The sequence below is a fragment of the Mus musculus genome, chromosome 7 (assembly GCF_000001635.26).
Source record: "Mus musculus strain C57BL/6J chromosome 7, GRCm38.p6 C57BL/6J".
NCBI lineage: Eukaryota > Metazoa > Chordata > Mammalia > Rodentia > Muridae > Mus > Mus musculus.
The window spans coordinates 98,128,007-98,147,213 of record NC_000073.6 but is presented as its reverse complement, the minus strand read 5'-3'; the positions used below and the strand labels follow the sequence as shown (position 1 = coordinate 98,147,213).

The 19,207-nt window shown below is 52.3% G+C and overlaps 2 protein-coding genes across 10 annotated transcripts in view; both read left to right on the top strand.

The window, feature by feature from the left end:
• The window catches only part of Capn5 (calpain 5), a 57,388-nt gene that overhangs the window by 31,733 nt on the left and 6,448 nt on the right, over window positions 1–19,207 (top strand). For all 9 annotated transcript variants that reach the window (NM_007602.4, NM_001301250.1, XM_030242034.1 and 6 more), the window contains 6 exons: window positions 11,246–11,454; window positions 14,189–14,381; window positions 15,345–15,538; window positions 15,946–16,023; window positions 17,775–17,970; window positions 18,619–18,741. In NM_007602.4, the coding sequence (NP_031628.1) occupies window positions 11,246–11,454; window positions 14,189–14,381; window positions 15,345–15,538; window positions 15,946–16,023; window positions 17,775–17,970; window positions 18,619–18,741 (993 nt within the window). The remainder of the gene's footprint in view (window positions 1–11,245; window positions 11,455–14,188; window positions 14,382–15,344; window positions 15,539–15,945; window positions 16,024–17,774; window positions 17,971–18,618; window positions 18,742–19,207) is intronic.
• On the top strand, window positions 1,767–3,855 carry Omp (olfactory marker protein). The gene has a single exon (NM_011010.2). It carries the CDS (start codon window positions 1,796–1,798, stop codon window positions 2,285–2,287), a length of 492 nt encoding a protein of 163 aa, NP_035140.1. The 5' UTR covers window positions 1,767–1,795; the 3' UTR covers window positions 2,288–3,855.

The window sequence follows — 19,207 nt, the reverse complement described above, 5'->3', positions numbered from 1 at the left end:
ACATGTAGGCACACAATAAATGAATAAATAAACAAATAAATGCAACGAAAAAACTCTTTAAGATCAGTGTGTAGTGCTGGGAGCACTGAAGCGGTTTCTCGTCAGAGCGTAAGTAGCACTGCCTCAGTGACAGCTCTCAGGCTCACGCCCAGGGCCAGCCGGTGAGCAGGCAGCTTCACCTCATCTCTTTCCAATTCTGTCTTCGGGAATTGCTGCTAGTGGCCCCAAGGGCTCACCCCAGGGGTTGAGGTTGATTTTTCTCAGCACTGGGGTCTGAATCCAGGATCTTGTCTGTGCCAGCTGAGCACTCTATACTGACACCTCTGAGCTTCTCCTTCATCCCAAAACCCCCACTGGAGAGGCTGAGGCAGGAGGATTGTGAGATTGAAACCAGTCTCGGCAACTTACTGAGGTCCTGCCTTAAAATAAAAAGGAACTGATCTAGGGCGTGTGGTTCAGTTACAGAGCCCTTGAGTTCAATTCCCAGTACTCTACAAACAAAACAAAATAAAACAGTTTGCCGTGGTGACTCATACCTGTGAGCCCAGCACGTGGGAGGCTCAAGCAGGAGGGTTTCTGGGAGCCTGAGGCCAGCCTGGATGGCTACACAGTGCGGCCCTGCGCCAAACAACACAACACAAAACAAACACAAACAAACAAATAGAACAGAGCAGGCAAGTTGCCCATCGTGCATCATGGGGCTCTGTGCTGGTCATAACCCCAAACCCCGAGTGGTTCAGTTGACCTCCATCTGGCAATAGAATGTACTTCTGATCCCCTAGACCGTTCCAGTGGTTCCAGCTACTACACCTCACCCCATGCCTCTTTCGTGTGTGTGTGTGTGTGTGTGTGTGTGTGTGTGTGTGTGTGTGTGTGTGTGTGTGTGATGTTCCGAGACAGCAGCATCTCTGTCTCCACCACTCAGAGGCACTCACAGACTCCAGTTCTGCCATCTGTCCACATACACTGCCTGGGTTCCACCTCCCACTGACATTCCCTTGTAGGTCCCCAGCTTCTTCCCTGGCCTCACGTCTCCCACGGGAGGTGGAGGATCAGTTTAGGCGGAATGGCTGGTAGGATTTTGGTGGACGTGAGAGCCAATCCTGTGGCTATGTGGTTGGATCGATCAAACCACGGCCTCTGGGAGCCGAGCCAGCCGTCTGTCTGGCAGATGATTTGGGATTTGAGAGCTGCAGGTTCAGATGGGAGGTGACAGCTGGGCTGGGTCCTGATGGTGATAAAGGAGAGGGAGACACCAGGGCACCTGACAGGACCTGACAGGGGCTATGACAGAGTGGGGTGGGGGGTGCGGAGGAGGAGGCAACCATGGAAAGTTGGCTTGGCTGACTACAGAAAACTGAAATGTGTGCCACCGGTGCTACCCCGCCCTGCCACCTCTTTCCTGGACAGTCTTCGGTTACCTCCATGTGTCTATAACCTCACCTATCTCCCAACAGCCCTGTGGAGTATTCCATTCTTCACAAACAAGCAAAGCTCCAGCTTGCCACTACCACTGTAGTCAAGGTGGTTGCCACAGCAGTTGATATCAGTGCTCTGGTCCCCAGGGAGCCCATCACCCTCCAGCCTGCCTACAGCACAGCTTTACCAGTTAGGAGGCAGTTGGACACACACACTCCTGTGTCCCCTGTTCTGAGAACTGGGTGGGGCCAGAAAGGCTGGAAAGGGAGGCGGGCCTTCAGGTGGCCTCTTCTCTTGGCATCGGAGGATCCAGCCCACTTGATTCCCTGACGCTGGTGGTAGTGGTGGCAGTGGCAATCGCTGTAGCACTTGGGCCATGGCAGAGGATGGGCCGCAGAAGCAGCAGCTGGAGATGCCGCTGGTTCTGGACCAGGACCTGACCCAGCAGATGCGGCTCCGAGTAGAGAGCCTGAAGCAGCGTGGGGAGAAGAAGCAGGATGGTGAGAAGCTGATCCGGCCGGCTGAGTCCGTCTACCGCCTCGATTTCATCCAGCAGCAGAAGCTGCAGTTCGATCACTGGAACGTGGTTCTGGACAAGCCCGGCAAGGTCACCATCACGGGCACCTCGCAGAACTGGACGCCCGACCTCACCAACCTCATGACACGCCAGCTGCTGGACCCCGCCGCCATCTTCTGGCGCAAGGAAGACTCCGACGCCATGGATTGGAATGAGGCAGACGCCCTGGAGTTTGGGGAGCGCCTTTCTGATCTGGCCAAGATCCGCAAGGTCATGTATTTCCTCATCACCTTTGGCGAGGGCGTGGAGCCTGCCAACCTAAAGGCCTCTGTGGTGTTTAACCAGCTCTGATGACAGCCCTGGCTGCCCTACCCCTGGCCCCACCTCTCCCTTGCCTGGATCTCCTTCCTCATGTGTATTTTGGGGACATTCTTCTAGCTGCTCCTCCTGTGCTCATCTTGGCCAGAGTTCCCCCGAGTGCTACATCCCCTCCTTTTCCCTGGTGCCAGTGCTGCGGCTCACAGTGATGTCCCATGGCTCCGTAGTCTAGAAGCCGGATGCTGCTACTATAGACTGTAGAGGCCTTTTGGGTCCACGTGGGAAGATGGATGGGCCCCCTGTGGTGAAGAGCGGGACTGAGAGATAAAGAGACTGACCAAGAGATGCAAACGGCCAGCACTGATTCCTCCCTTCAGGGATGGGAGACTGAGACTGGACAGGAACACCTTCCGGGGAACCTGGCAAGAAGGCGTTTGCCCTGCTGGCCAAAGCTGGAGCCAGGAGGCGAATGCCCAGCCTCTGGCAGCAGGAAGGTTCTCCTCCCAGTGTCGGCAGCAGCCCGCTGTGACCTTAGGGCCTTCAAGACACTGGGCAGGATGACAGCGGGGCTTGATCTGACTGCTTTTCCAGGTCTGGGCCTGGTTTTTATGGAGAAGTGAGAGAGCGTGTAGAAACTGAAACAACTCTAGCCACCCACGCTCATATGGGTATTGAGAGATGGCATAACTATTTGTATGGATGTGGGCCTGAGGGCTAGTCCTGGTGAGGAGTAAGGCTAACTTTAGTTTAATTATTGAGCTGGTACTGGCTTGTGGACTTGGTGGAGGTGATCCTGACTGAGGCGTCCTTGGTGCAGTGCTTTTTGAACTGGGAGACTGAGACTCGAATGGTGTAGCAGAGTTAGAGGGGTCCAGGGCTCTGAGCTAGCAACAGTGATGTCCCTGTTAGGAAGGCTGGCATTTGCTGCTCGCTGGTGTTGTGCCCTGCTGTCACCCCCCTGGGCATATCCTGGCTGTTCTCCTGGAGTGCAGACCCCTAAGTAAGGCTTGGGTGGGGGCAGTTAGGATGCCTGACGTCTGAAGTGGGCTGGAGCTATCTGACTGTGATGCCTAAACTGACAGGAAAACGGTGGCACAGTTAGCAGGTTCAGCTCTACCCCAAGTCTCATTGTCCCTCGCCTTGCACATCCTGAAAGCCTTCCATTGCCTGTTACCTAGCATCAGCCAGAGGTACCTCAGCAGTGTCCCCTGACTGTCTCAAGGCTGCCTCCCTCGGGCATACTGAAGGTAGGATCTGTCCCAGCTGGTGAGCTGCCAGGACTGCAAACCCCAGCTCAGGTGCAGGATTCTGGAGGCAGGAGATAGGCTGTGGTACCGGTGTCTCTTGAGCCGGTGCCTCTGCTCCATAACATGCTTGCCGAAGCACTGGCCGGTGCTTCTGGACTCTGCTGACTCTAGGGAGCCACACCCAGACAGTGCCTCTGCCTTTCTGCTTCTCTTCCTGACCTCTCCCTACAGCTTTAGAGACCCCTTTGGTTCACACTGCCTGTGCCCCAACTCTGCCTCACTCGGATCCGTCTGCCCTGTGGGGACATGAGTGTCTCTGTTGTGCCTGTTTCACAATAAAGACTGTGTGCCCTCCCCTCTGTGGTGTGGTGTGTGTGCCTCCGTGGTGTGGTTTGCACATCTTGCTGCAAGCCCATAGCATCAGAATCCTTCTCTCATGGGCCCTGTAGCTCTGAGCAACTCCACCCTGCCAGCCTTGAGGATGAGGCCGAGCCATGAGATCTCTCATGAGGATTGAGTTTCACCTGTCAGCCAGGTTTCCTGGCTGCCCTGCAGGTACCAATCCTCTAGGGTATGAAAGAGCATGCTAAAGCTATGCTTGGGGCAGGGGAGTGTAGCGGGTAGGACTGATACTAATTTAGCTTGGTCTTGGTCACTGTTTGGCTGTGCCCTCTAGAAGCCCCTGACCTTCTCCTGGGCTTGACCTTCCAAATAGAGTCTGGTTCTGTGCTGCATCCTCTGATCTTGGCATTGGGGTAGCTGACAGTGGCATCACCTTAGCGCCCCACTGGTCTTTCAGGGTTCAGCCTGTATTTGGATAGGGACAGCTGAGGCCCAGTGGAGGAGGCCTCTATCCTGGGGCATGGAGGCGTGGACTGGGAGTTGAGCTTTCAGCTCCTGGACCTTTGATCTCACAACTGTGACCTCCTGTGGCGGGCTTGGGAAAGATACTCTCTCACATCTTCTGAGGACCCAGGTCTGTTTGGATGGCTTCCTACAGAGAAAGAGGTTCCTCATTAAAGCTGGGTTTCCAGAGGCTTCCATGGGTTGGCTTGCAAATGCCCTTAGCTTCCGTGTACTCCAAGGGGATGTCCTTCAGCTTTTGTTATATTACCCCTTACTCATAGCGTTCAGAGAAACCTCCCTAGGCTGCCTCCCCACGGCACGGCACAGGAGCCTCTGTGTTCTCATATGACCCTCCCCAAATGCCTCCATCCGTTGCATCCAGCCAGCCTTGAAGCTGCTGGCCTCTGAGAGGGGCAGAATTGAGAAGAGTCCAGCTTCCAGCCCCTGTGAACTGCAGTGGTCAGGCACAGTCCCCAGAATGCATACAGTGGATACGATCCATTTGCCATGGAAACCACTGGGAATCACGGAGCGAGGAGTCCTGCTATCCTGGACCCTCTGCCTGACAGAAAGCCAGTGTCTTTAGCTGTTCTGCCAGCCACTGACCTACTGTGTGGCCCCAGGAAACCTTTCTGGGCTGCTTTCCTCCCTGGTAGTAAGTGGTGCTCACTTTACTGGTTGCCAGGGAGATCCAATGAAGAATGTCAGTAAAGCTAACACCCAGGAAGTTGTTTGTTCTCCAGTGGCCTGCTGTTACCGTCCCAGGGACGCCTACAGACTCTATCATCTTGAGAGAAGGGTTGGAAGGTCTATTCACTGAACAGGAACTTAAGGTTCAGAGAGGTGAAGGGCATAGCCTGAGGCTGCACAGCAGGCTAATGCTGATGGCGGCAGGTGTTGTGAAGGGGAGAGTTCTCCCCACTATAATCAGGCTCAGATGTCCCAGCTGAAGGGATGGCTGACCATCACACTGTGCCTAAGAAGGGAAGACCAGCACTCTCCTGCCCTATGAGCATGAGTTGCTGTGGCCAGAGCAGTGTAGCCCACCCTGGGCTCTGGATGCACTGTTCCCGGGGCACAGGGATGGTTCATCCCTTCCTGGCCTCTCTATTCACTGAATCTGAATGTGAAATCAGAAGCTAAGACTTGAGGAGTCCTACGGCAGGGCCTGCTAAGTTCAGGACTCAAAAAGGCCTGGGTCTCACCTCACCCAACTCAGGCAACGCAGAATCCCCCTGGCAACCTTGACGTTTCATCAGGGTTGCTCAGAAATTCCCTAAGCCAGCCCTGGGGGTCTAAGGCAGGGATCTGAAAAGCTCCTGCCGGTCCCACATTCATCACACACGCTTTCACATTGCTCACACTACACACAGGGCCTGGGCAGTGCCACCCTCCCTGGACTCTTGACCCGTAAGGCTAGTTGTACACAGAGTTGGGTGCTGTCCAAGGGGGATTCCAGCCAGGTGCCTGAGCCTGAAAGCTTTCCAGGAAACTCAACACCAGGGGGCACAGTGGAGCACCCTCTCTGTGCTGAGTGATTCCCTCCCAGGGCCTGTGAGAAGGTCTGCATCCCATAGCCTTTCAGCTTGAGACCCTAAATGCCTCTCTCTCTCTCTCTCTCTCTCTCTCTCTCTCTCTCTCTCTCTCTCTCTCTCTCTCTCTCTCGCTCTCTCTCTTTCTCTCTCTCTCTCTCCCTCCCTCCCTCCCCCTCCCTCCCTCCCTCCCTCTCTCTCTCTCTCTCTCTTTCTCTCTCTCTCTCTCTCTCTCTCTCTCTCTCTCTCACACACACACACACACAGAAATGGAGACAGAAAGAAAGACAGATACGTGTACACACAGAGACAAAGACAGACAGACACACACACAGAGAGACAGAGAGACAGAGAGGTGGGCAGTGTTGAAGGTTCTTGGACTCTGGGAGGGAGGTTTCCCAGGAGCTATCTGCCTCCTTGCCCCTAGGTTCTCAGACTGACATGTCTGCAGATACCACAGCCCTCTACAGGGTGTGAAATTTCCCACGGCATTCTGTTATCATAGTTGTAACAGCCCTGGAGTTGTGGGTAGGAGACTTAGGGGCCTCACTCTGACCAGCATTAGCAGTTTCCAGCTTTGGTTCTGGGCCAGGCCCTGTGCTAGGTGCCAGGGATCCGAGGAGGAGCCTCACTGAGAGGGCTGTGGGGAAAGAGACTAGTGCTGGGACCAAGAGGGTTGCCCAGCTGCCTGGTTAGCTCTCAGGGATGAAGGAAGGGGCAGGGCAGGCATAGTGAGGATACCCTGTGAGGTGTCATGAGTTTTGCAGTAATGGTAGGGTTTTTTGTTTGTTTGTTTGTTTTGTTTTTATTGTTTTTCAAGACAGGGTTTCTCTCTGTTAAAGAGCTCTGGCTGTCTTGGACTTCTTTTGTAGACCAAGCTGGCGTCAAATTTACAGATATTTGTCTGCCTCTGCCTTCAGAGTGCTAGGGTTAAAGGCGTGTGCCACTACACCTGGCTAGCCATGGTAGATTTCTCTGGAGCCTAGAAGGAGATGCTGGGACATGAGGTAAGAAGGTCAGCAGAGTGTCCCCACTTCCCTCCTTAGGGTTCCCACTGGCAGGTCAGGCACTGGTGTCCTGGCGACATGTAGGGACCACAGAGCATCCCTTCACAGTGGCCACTCTCAGTCTCTCTACTCCTCTCACCTCCCAGCATCACGTCTTCCACCAATGCTGACGGGTACTGTTTCAAAAGAGAGGGACTCGCTATGGCTGGAGAGATGGCTCAGCAGTTAGAGTGACTGTTGCTTTCCCAGGGAACCTGAGATTGAATCCTAGCACACACATTGTGGCTCACAAACGTCTGTACCTGCTGGCCTCTGCAGGAGACAGGGGTGACGTAGCACACAGACATGCATACAGGCAACTTCCCCTGTTTGTTAATATATTATAACTTTTAACTTATCACTAACTTTAATATAATATGTATGTATGTATGTATGTATATATACACACATATAATTACTATAATACTAATATGCAACCAAAATATTTTAAAGTAGTCCAAAGTGTTTGGAACCCAAAATTCGTCTTCAGGACTTTTTGGTATTTATGCATTTTACTCATTGAGTGTTCCGAATCTGAAAACCCCAAAACCCCAGCTTCAAACTCAAAATCTTCTGCACACCAGTCGGTGCTTAAACCTCTCAGCTTTGGGAGCCTCGGGTTTAGATTAGGGGTCCGGAGGGATTTGATGCACACTAAGTGCTTTAGTTTTAAAAATGCACAGGGTTGGCAGTCTGCTTATGTGGGACCCAAACACAACTCCGTAAAAGCCATGGCCCAGTCACTCTTTCTTCTGTTCATTTTCCCTGCAATTTATTTATTGAAGAAACTGGGTCATTTGTCAGAGGTGGATTTTGTTAGCTGCACGCTCATGGGGGCGGGGTGAGTGTCGTGGTCTCCGGCTCTGGCCTTCTGTAACTCTGTTGGCTGCCTGCTCAGCTCACGGGGGCGGGGTGAGTGTCCTGGTCTCCGGCTCTGTAACCTGCGTCTGTCCCAGAGGCTTGATAAGATTCAGTTTTGGCTTTGTTTTGTTTTTGTTTTGTTTTGTTTTTACCTTCAGAAGTTACATCTTGCCTTCTTGTCCCCACCCTTCTCCCACTCCCTCCCCCTCCTCCCTCTTTCAGTGATGGAACCACTGAATAAACCTTCATTAGGTTCTGTTTTCTTTTCAGCTGGGATCTCATATATGCAGCCATCCCAGAGCTGGCTGTGCGGCTGTGCAGGATATCTACTCACCCTTCCTCTACCTCTTAAGTGCCAGGATTACAGGCATGAGATATGACATCAATTTGGTGCCGGGGAGCCAATCCAGGCATCCTACACCTTAGGCAAGCACTTACCAGTGAGCTATATTCCTAGCCCTTGGCCTGGAATTTGGTCTCAAACTCCCCAACCTCTGCCCCACAACCCAGTGCTAGGATTTTATACCCACAATCATCGATGCATCACTGGCTTCAAAATAAAAGTCACCCAATCTCATCCTTCCTTCTTCATTTATTACCTGGGATTTTTTTCCCGCAGGCAGAGACACCCACCTTTACCTTACTGTTTGGCTGCCCTCTGGTATGAAATACAAAAAACAAAACAAAACAAAACAAAAAACCAAACCAAAACAAAAACAAAACAAAACAAAAAAAACCAAAAAAACAAAACAACAACAACAACAAAAACCGGGTCTGTGTTTCATCCTTAAATTTCCCATCTCAAGAAGTTTCCTCCAGTAGTGACTATTCGGTGTCACTGTGACCTCGTGACTTAGACATGCTCACTGTGTCAGTGCACTGCCATTCCCTCCCTAAAGCTCAGGTGGGTTCTGTTTGGGCATATCTAGGGGTCCTCCTTGACTGTGGCAGAGCCAGATGTGGCATATGGATAGATGTGTCGGCACTCTCTCCTCCCACCCAGCCCCCAGCAGGCAGCAGAGGGGCTGAGGGTGGAAAGCCACTGTGGTGCCCACCACACACTAACTCTAATGGCTTTGATGCAGGAAGGGAAATCAAGGCCTCCAGAGATCTCACTCTGGAACTCTGGCCCTGGAGCCTCATTAGCTTCTTCTTGGGCCACCGTGGGCTCAGTGCCAAAACCTTGAGTTTGACTAATGATTCTTGCGGGTCCCAGCATACCTCCCCATGCCCTTTGAGGGTTCCTCCTCCTCCCATCTCTTGCAGTCCAGAGCACCCAGTGCAGAGTCTCTGGGGAGGAGCCAGGCCCTTGCTGTGGCTCTCTATGGTTCTGTAGCCTTGGGCAGCTTCTCTGGGCTTCAGTTTTTCCATCTGCAGTAGGATGACCCCACCTTGGGTAGGCCCCAGTTTTTACCCAGTGCTCTATCTTCAAAGCAAACTGGGGAGCCAGGGGAAGGGGTCAGAGCAGAGGCCAACCTGGGAGCTTTTATTTCAAAAGGCCAGAGTTGGCTGAAGACAGAGGTAAGGAGAGGAAAGGAAGCAGCATGATACTGGACCATGCCGGGTTGCTGACCTGGGCCCAGGTTGCTAAGCAACCTGTATTAGAACTCTGCTTGTGAGAACCTCTACCAGGCATCATCCTGCAGAGTTGTGAGGTGGGGGCACCGTGGAAACAGCTGGCTTGTGCCTGGTACCTCACAGTGCTCTGTACAGAGGAGTGGTGGTAGTTCCTCTCCCCAGAGTTGGCATCTTCATCTTTTAGCTCCCAGTGTGTCACCAGAGACTATTCTCCTTCGCTTGTGTCCCTGTTGATAGTATAAGCATATAAACAACACATCCCTAAAGGGGTGGGGGTGGAGTGCGGAGGCTACGGCCAGCACAGTTAAGACTGCAGCTGTGTGCCACCCCCCCCCACCCCCACCCCCGCCTACATGCCTGGGCACTATCTGATCCACAGTGACTTTCTTCCAGAAGGAACTGCCTGAGTTCCAGGTGGGGCTCAGCTGTGCTTGGTTCATAACCAGCAGAGTTAGCTGGTCATGCTGGCCTGGAGAGCCGAGGTGTTCCCCCTTCTCTGCCTGATTCTTGGGGTTCAGATGACCTCTATTTGTCCTGTGTCTTGGGGAAGACATATGTGCCAACTCCTAGAACATGTGCTCAGAGCTGAGGTTAGCTCCGGAGTGCTTCCAATTTGCTCCCAGGGTACTCTCTCCCCTCTATCCCATGTTTGCCCCCTTGCACCTTCCTCTCCCACCAGACTCAGGCTTCTTGAAGGCTTGTATTAAGCCTGGGTCATCTTGGCCCTCAATGTCTCACATGGCCCTGGGCCCACACGGTAGTTCATATGCTGCAAAACAACTCATCTGTAAACACACAGGCCTGGGTTTGAATCTTAGCTTCAAACCCAGAACTACCTGCCTCCACAGCATGTTTTTATTGTTTTCCTAACTCTGTGGGCTCCGGATAAGTGACTTATCCTCTCAGAGCCTTAACCATCTATCAGGCTGAGACGGGCAATGGCAATCTCTCCGTGAAGCTACTGTGAAATTTACAGTGAGCTAATTTGTGTCAGGTCCAGGCCCTGCCATTGGCAAGGAGCTACATAAATACTAGATACTAGAGTCCTAATGCATAAATGACTTTATTCATTCAGTCAACATATGTGTGACATACATGCACCTGTGCCAGGTGGATGGAAAGCAAGCCTTACCTGCAGAGAGCTGACCCTGTAGAGGTAGGAGCAGACCTTGGGTGAAGCACCACATGGGCACTTGACATATTAACCCAGCGAAAGTGCAGAGTTTACAGAAGTGCTTGGCCCAAGAAGGCTGAGGGATAGGGGTCCTTGTCTGGTCTAGAGTTAGGGCAGGCTTCCTGGACAATGAAGTGGTCACTGATGGAGTGTGAGGCGTGAGGGCAGGGAGCTGGATGAGGAACCATGAGAGGGTAGAGAAGTGAGGCTGGGTAGGGAGGGAGGCACCTTGGTGGAGTGGTGCCATTTTGTGGGTTTGCCACTGCATGAGGGTCGGGGTGACTGTGGGCATCAGTGCTAATACAGTGTCTTGGAACCAGAGATGGTGAGGACTGGTGCTGGTGTGAAGCCAGAGGACCTGCGAAGAGCTGCTTAGGTGGGGAGGGAGACAAGAGTCTGCTGTGGCTGCTGGAATCCACCTGGGGCCAGCCTGGGTGGCTGGGGTGGATGGAACAGATGTGAGGGAGGCTTGCAGGGAGGGGGGCCTGTGGGATCTTACAACACTGGCTAGAAAGGGCTGACAGGGTCTCTGGCTCTGACGGACATGGAACCCAAGTCCTAAGACCAGACTGTTCACCAGGTCCCACAGTGTTCACGCAGTGAAAGGATGAACTCCAGTACTCTCGTTCTGTTTCTTTGGCCATATGTACCACCCCCCTTTCCTCGGGAGCCAGCTGCCTCTCAATGCCTCCATTCTCCCCACCCAGGTCATCCCAGACTGGAAGGAGCAGGAATGGAACCCCGAGAAGCCTGACAGCTATGCTGGCATCTTCCACTTCAACTTCTGGCGCTTTGGGGAGTGGGTGGACGTAATCGTCGATGACCGGCTGCCCACAGTCAACAACCAGCTCATTTACTGCCATTCCAACTCCAAAAATGAGTTCTGGTGTGCCCTGGTGGAGAAGGCCTATGCCAAGTAGGTGCGGCTGTGGCCAGGCGGGGTGGCTGGGTGGGTTGACCAGGTGGAGCTGTCTGAGTAGGATGGCCAGACTGAGTTACCGGGCCAGTGTGGGCCGCTGATGGGTCCCATGGGCCTTTAGGAAAGGCTCCTGTCACAGAGAGGTGAGGGGCTGGTGCCTAGCACACGGCATGGTCAAAGCTTGGGCCCAAGAACCTTGCCAACTAGCTCTGTTATTGGCGAGGCGGAGACCCGGGGGAAGGCAGGCATCCTGCCGCAGTTGGGCGGGACTGACACTTCTGTGTAGGGCAGTGGCTCTCACCCTTAAGCACTTGCCACCAAACTCCCCTGGGGGCCTCTCCTGGGATGTGGCCCTGAGATCCCATCTGGATGGTGGACCCTGGGCCAGATGCCTGTCTTCCTCTTGTCAGACTTGGCTCAGAATGAACACCAGCAGATGCACTGAGGAGTGGAACATCTGGGGCAGGAGTGCCAGCTGGTTCCAGTCAGCTTGGAAGGAGCCTCTCCCTGGATTCTCTTCCTAGGTCTTTAGAGGTTGTGCATGGAGGGACGGTCAGAGGTGGCAGAGAGTGAGAGGAATCATAAGAGTGTGAGTTCAAGAGCCTGCACGGAAGAGAGGATAATAATTGGGAAGACGTATCCAGGAAAAGACACCTGCAGATTTAACCCTAAGAAAGCAGAGCTGGTCCCTTGGTGGCCAGTGATTTCTACTAACTAGTGGGGCTGCAGTATAGGTCCTCCTGCTGGTTAGGCAAGTGCTGCATCTTGTAGCTATGTTTCCAGCTCTTGATTTTGTTTTTAAATAAAGTTTTATTGGACACACACACAAACACACACATACACAGTACTTCTCGCTAAGCCCCCAGTTCATTGTCCAGTAACTGCTGCCCACAATGTTGTCCCCATTGCCCACATCCAAAATCTTTGCACACCCCGCTCCAGCAGGAATTCTTCCCCATTAAACCTCCCTTTCCCCTCTTCTTTATATATATTGGATATTAGTCCCCTATCCGATTTGGGATAGGTAAAGATCCTTTCCCAATCTGTTGGTGGTCTCTTTGTCTTATTGACGGTGTCTTTTGCTTTGCAGAAGCTTTGCAATTTTATGAGGTCCCATTTATCGATTCTTGATCTTACAGCACAAGCCATTGCTGTTCTATTCAGGAATTTTCCCCCTGTACCCGTATCTTCGAGGCTTTTCCCCCACTTTCTCCTCTATAAGTTTCAGTGTCTCTGGTTTTATGTGGAGTCCCTTGATCCACTTAGATTTGACCTTAGTACAAGGAGATAGAAATGGATCAATTCGCATTCTTCTACATGATAACCACCAGTTGTGCCAGCACCATTTGTTGAAAATGCTGTCTTTTTTCCACTGGATGGTTTTAGCTCCCTTGTCAAAGATCAAGTGACCATAGGTGTGTGGATTCATCTCTGGGTCTTCAATTCTGTTCCATTGGTCTACTTGTCTGTCACTATACCAGTACCATGCAGTTTTGATCACAATTGCTCTGTAGTACAGTTTAGGTCCGGCATGGTGATTCCACCAGAGGTTCTTTTATCCTTGAGAAGAGTTTTTGCTATCCTCGGTTTTTTGTTATTCCAGATGAATCTGCCGATTGCCCTTTCTAATTCGTTGAAGAATTGAGTTGGAATTTTGATGGGGATTGCATTGAATCTGTAGATTGCTTTTGGCAAGATAGCCATTTTTACAATGTTGATCCTGCCAATCCATGAGCATGGGAGATCTTTCCATCTTCTGAGATCTTCTTTAATTTCTTTCTTTAGAGACTTGAGGTTCTTATCATACAGATCTTTCACTTCCTTAGTTAGAGTCATGCCTAGGTATTTTATATTATTTGTGACTATTGAGAAGGGTGTTGTTTCCCTAATTTCTTTCTCAGCCTGTTTATTCTTTGTGTACAGAAAGGCCATTGACTTGTTTGAGTTAATTTTATATCCAGCTACTTCATTGAAGCTGTTTATCAGGCTTAGGAGTTCTCTGGTGGAATTTTTAGGGTCACTTATATATACTATCATATCATCTGCAAAAAGTGATATTTTGACTTCTTCCTTTCCAATTTGTATCCCCTTGATCTCCTTTTGTTGTCTAATTGCTCTGGCTAGGACTTCAAGTACAATGTTGAATAGGTAGGGCGAGAGTGGACAGCCTTGTCTAGTCCCTGATTTTAGTGGGATTGCTTCCAGCTTCTCACCATTTACTTTGATGTTGGCTATTGGTTTGCTGTAGATTGCTTCTATCATGTTTAGGTATGGGCCTGATAAATTAACTTCTAACATGTTTAAGAAAAATTGATAGATATTTGGACAACTGGTGTGAAGATGGGGCTCTTAAAGCCTAGAGAATTTGAGTCCTACCGTGGTGGTGCTCAGTCTGGGAGGTGTTGGTTTGCTTTTTTGTTTTGTTTTTGTTCAGTTGTTGTTTTGGTTTGGTTTGGTTTGGTTTTGACTCCATGTAACCTGTCCTGGAACTTGTTCTGTAGACCAGGCTGGCTTCAAACTCAGAGATCCACCTTCCTGTGCCTCTTGAGTGCTGGGATTAAAAGTACGCGCCACCAGCAGCTGGCTGAGAGCCTGGGAGTTAAGACCTGAGCTAGAATTGCCTTGCTATGAGACTGTAGCAGCCTGCAGCTTCAGACAGCTCCTGTGTGAGTGAAAAGATTCAGACCTGCCTGGAGACCTGAGCTGGGAATTCCCTTCCTGTTGTCCCCAGGCTGGCCGGCTGTTACCAGGCCCTGGACGGAGGCAACACGGCCGATGCATTGGTGGATTTCACAGGTGGTGTTTCTGAACCCATTGACCTGACCGAGGGGGACTTGGCCACTGACGAGGCTAAGAGGAATCAGCTCTTTGAGCGAGTGCTGAAGGTGCACAGCAGAGGCGGGCTCATCAGTGCCTCCATCAAGGTAGGGGGGCTGCAGGGAAGACCCCAAGCCCTGGATGGGAGGGAGTGGGACTGAGCTTGGGCCCCAGTCAGCTCATCATAATGACCCTTGGCTTTCTGGGAGATGGAGTAGGTGGGGAGCATAGCTCCCCTTCCCCAGAGCTGAACAGCAACGCAAATCCAACCCCGCCACTATGCAATACCCACTACACCGTTCACACCCCATTCAGACTCCCTTAGGCTCTTGTGTCCCAGCCTTTGAGATACTTTGTCAAGGTATAAAGTGTCAGAAGTTAAGGGGAAGCTGGAAGAGGACAGGGAGTCTCTCGTCCCTTTAAGTGATCAAGAGCTGGTCTTCAGGAGGGTCCTCTGCTCAGTCACTGCTGGGAGAAAGGTGGGTTCATTGAACCCAGCATAAGCTAGCTTTCTGCGGAGCTTGGTCAGCTGGCTCTCTAGAGACATGGAGCCCTGATTTGTGCCTTCTGCTGAGTTCCGTGGTATAAACCCTCCCGTCGAGCTCATTTTCCTCTTATGTATTCACAAGCATCTCTTAACATTTCCGAGTATTACCACCAAGCGTGGTGCCGCACATCTGTAATCTCAGTACGTGGGATTTGAGAGGCAGAGGCAGGAGGATTGCCCTAAGTTCAAAGCCAATCTAGTCCACATAGAGAATTGTAGGCCAGCCAGGCCTATGTACTGAGACGTGAAAAATTCTAAATATATAGCAATCAGCTGCAGTGGGGCAAGTTGGCACCAATATACTCTGGTGTGCGTGCATGCATTCGTGTGTGTGTGTGTGTGTGTGTGTGTGTGTGTGTGTGTGTGTGTGTGGTCCCTTGGTGTTCTGAGCCCTTAGCAAAGAGCTTTCTGTGAGGTTGCAGTTCCCATCCCTACCTGAAGGAGGTGATGTGGCTCCTTAGCCTAGCTCCAGTGCCTTAGTTTAGATCCCAGTGTGACCCTCCTGTCTGTGTTTGCCCTGCAGGCTGTGACAGCAGCTGACATGGAGGCCCGCCTGGCATGTGGCCTGGTGAAGGGCCATGCATACGCTGTCACCGATGTGCGCAAGGTGCGCCTGGGCCATGGCCTGCTGGCCTTCTTCAAGTCAGAGAAGCTTGATATGATCCGTCTGAGGAACCCCTGGGGCGAGCGGGAGTGGACGGGGCCCTGGAGTGACACGTGAGGCTCACCAGGGTTGGGGCTGGGTATGGGCACAGAGGCAAGGACAAGCGGTGACACTGGACTGGGCCTTGCAGGGTCTGGGAGAGATGCTCTGAGGAAAAAATGGGAGACTTACTTTCCAGTGTAAGTGTGGTGCTTGGGGGGTAGGTTCATCAAGGACAGTGGCCAGAAGTGTGGCATGCTTTGTACGTGGACAATGGCGCCTCACCAGCTTTATTCCCTGACTTCATAGCCTTAGCATAAAGGAAGATCACAGTTCCTAGTGGGAGAGAACAGAGGCTTCTTAGCAGGGCTGGGCATGGCCTCCAGGTCTCTACCCACAGTGCTCTGCAGGCGGCTTGGTCCAGAGCTCTCCCTTGGGCCACTCCTCTTATCCCGTTCCCTCCCTGATACTCACTCCCCAGGTCAGAGGAATGGCAGAAAGTGAGCAAGAGTGAGAGGGAGAAGATGGGCGTGACCGTGCAGGATGATGGGGAATTCTGGTGAGTGTCTTCTTGTCTTGAGTTTGGGCTGGGGAGGACCTTCCTGGGGCCTGGCAGGAGCACAGGCCAGGGAGGCAGGAGCCAGGGCCACAGTCATCAGTTTGCTATATAGCCTTGGAAACATCACATTACCCCTCTGATCCGTTGCCACCTCTGTAAATGCGTTGTATAGAGAAGGGTGCTTTTACCCCATGTCCTGTCTGCACACCTGAGGGACACCAGACCTGCCCAGTCACCCAGACCGAGTCTTAGCAAGCAAGACTCAGAGCCAACAGTCAGTCACCTCAGAGCATCATCCCCTGCGTCCGTGCGCTGCAACTGCTGGCTGTGTCCACCCTGCATCCACCCCCAGTGTCCACCCCCTTACATCCCCTTATGACCTGTAGCTATTCCCTACAACACCTCCCATCCATTCCTCCATCTCCATCACCTGTGGTCCACCATTCCTTATATCTTCTTCACACATCTACTCCCTGCATCCGTTTGCTGGACCCGTTCCCTAAATCTATCACCCTGTGCCCATCCCTCGCGTCCAATTTCTCCACACATCCTGTTGCATGTACCCCCTACGCCTACTCACCCCCTTGCTTCTTTCCACTTATTCTTCTGAATGCACCCCTTTCTCTGTTTCCTTACCTATTCATTCTATAAACCCATTTATTTCCCACACCCATCCCCTCATCCAGCCCCTGTACCTTTTCATTCACCCGTATCCATCCCCTCATCCCCTCCCCATACCTATTCATTCTCCTGTATCTATTCCTTCCTTTGTATACACTCCCCTACCTGCATCCCTTGCGCGAATGCATTCCCTTACATCCCTTCCCTCGAATCCATTCGCCAGCATTCTATTTGGACTCCGTTTGGTACCCTGCTCTTCTTCACAGCCCCTACAGGGGAGGGGGGGGACAAGGTGCCTGATGTGAGGTCTATGCCATGCAAACCCACAGGCCAACCGGGAGCAGATGACAGTGACATTAATACCCTTACGAAGCCCCCTTGTGCTGGGGTGGAGGAGGCTGGCCGGGCCCTCCAGTCTGCACTGCTGTGGACAGAGTCCACTTTCTGCAGTCTGGCTCAGGAGTCAGTTGAGTTAAAACATAGCAATGTTGCTCCTCCATGGGAAAAGCTGCTTTTAAAGGCATTTCTCAAGCATATTCAAGCACCTCTGGCACTGCCCATGCTCCTGGAGGTGTGCCTGGCAGCAGCCTGATCACTGCCCTTGCTTACCATGGAGGGAGGGTCAGGGTTGTCTACCTGTTGATTCGGGTCTTACAGCAGCCTCGGAAGACAATGGGTAGAAACAGATCATACATGATGTACATACCAGGGCTGCTGCGAAGGCACTGACCATCAGTCCTGACAACTTCACTTCAATTCCTGGGTCCCACATGGTGGGAGGAGAGGACCTACTTCCACAGGCTGTCCTCTGACCTCCACATGCATGCCCTTCCCCCAGCAATAGTGTTCTAAACTGCAATAAAATGTTAAGATGCACACCCTGGTTATTAACACTGTGAACAGCTGTCACAGCCAACACACCAGCTACACGTACATTCTTGTTTTGCTCAGTGTCTTGCCTTCCCCGTGAGACAGGCAACTGTTGGTAGGTTCATCCCATTTTACAGATGAGGAAGTTGAGGCCCAAGAGAGACTTGGGGTCTTGGTGGCATTGTATCCCGCTTACTTGTGTATAGCTGCGTTTCGGAGCATGGTGCAGTGCACCAAGCCCATTGCCTTCCTGCACTTAGGATGACCTTTGAGGACATGTGCCGGTACTTTACTGACATCATTAAATGCCGCCTGATTAACACGTCCTACCTGAGCATCCATAAGACATGGGAGGAGGCCCGGCTGCATGGTGCCTGGACGAGACATGAGGACCCACAGCAGAACCGCAGTGGAGGCTGCATCAACCACAAGGACACTTTCTTCCAGAACCCACAGGTGGGCATGTGCAAGGACCCCACCCTGTCCTACCCTGCGTCAGCCATGGACCTGAGTGACTCAGGGATGTCCCTGGCTACCTTTGAGCCTCATTATGACTATCTGTGCAGTGGGGCTCGGTGGACACTGTGTGAGGTCGTGAAGTCGCTGTCTTACTGTCTGCCCTGCATATGGTCACAATGAGGAAACGGTCATTCAGGGACTCAGAGCTTTCTTGTCTGGAGTCTCAGGCACAGTGAGAGGCCAAGTAGTGGTCTTTGTTTTCACAGTAGCCCAGTTTGGCTCTTCCCAGGAAGTGTGGCCAGGCTGTGCTTCCCACTGGGAACTCTCCCCAGCAGCCTCCTCCTCCACTGCAGTCTGTCTACTCAGTCCTTAGACTCAGTGTGTCCTTCGTGAGCAGCACTTGTGTGCCAGGCTCTGAGGTGAGTACTTAGCATCTGGTTGAGCTCTCCCAGTCTTCAGTCAGGGTGGCCACTGTATGAGTTAATGGGCTCGTCCTCCAGAGGAGGGACTGACTGGGAGAGCAGATGGGATGGCCTAAGTTCATGCTACCAACATGGCTGGGCCTTTGCTGGAGTCTAGGCTCCCGAGATCCAGGAGGTTGACCTGGGTCTCACTGTGGATCTCTTTTCATGGCCACACCTTCAGTACGTATTTGAAGTCAAGAAGCCAGAAGATGAAGTGTTGATCAGTATCCAGCAGCGGCCGAAGCGCTCAACTCGCCGGGAGGGCAAAGGCGAGAATCTGGCCATTGGCTTCGACATCTATAAGGTGAGCTCTGCGGGCCCACACCACTTGCGGTTGGCCTGGGCTCCGTGAGGTCTTGTGTGCCTGATGGTCTCACTGCCCCTCCCCCATCACTGCCCCTCCTCCAGGACTAGGCCTCTCATCTCCTGTAGTCTCTTGTGTTGGAGGCCTTTCCGTGCACAGGAGTAGGCAACCTTGTACAGAGACCAGCAGACTTGCCATAACTCCCCTGGCTTGGAAGTTGATGCCCTCCACATGTGATACTCAGTGTGGGGAGACAGTTGGCATGACAGATCCCGCGCCATACATGTCAGATCTTCAGAACTTACTGAACCCACGTGGGTGTGAGACACTGGTGCGTGCTTGCTCCCTAGCAGTCAGTGTTTATGAGAAAACCATTTGTTCTCTCCCCTGTGCTGGCTCATTCATGTGTTGACACGCCGTGACACTTTGTGTCATGTCATGCGCTGCTTTTCCGGGAGCTGTCCAG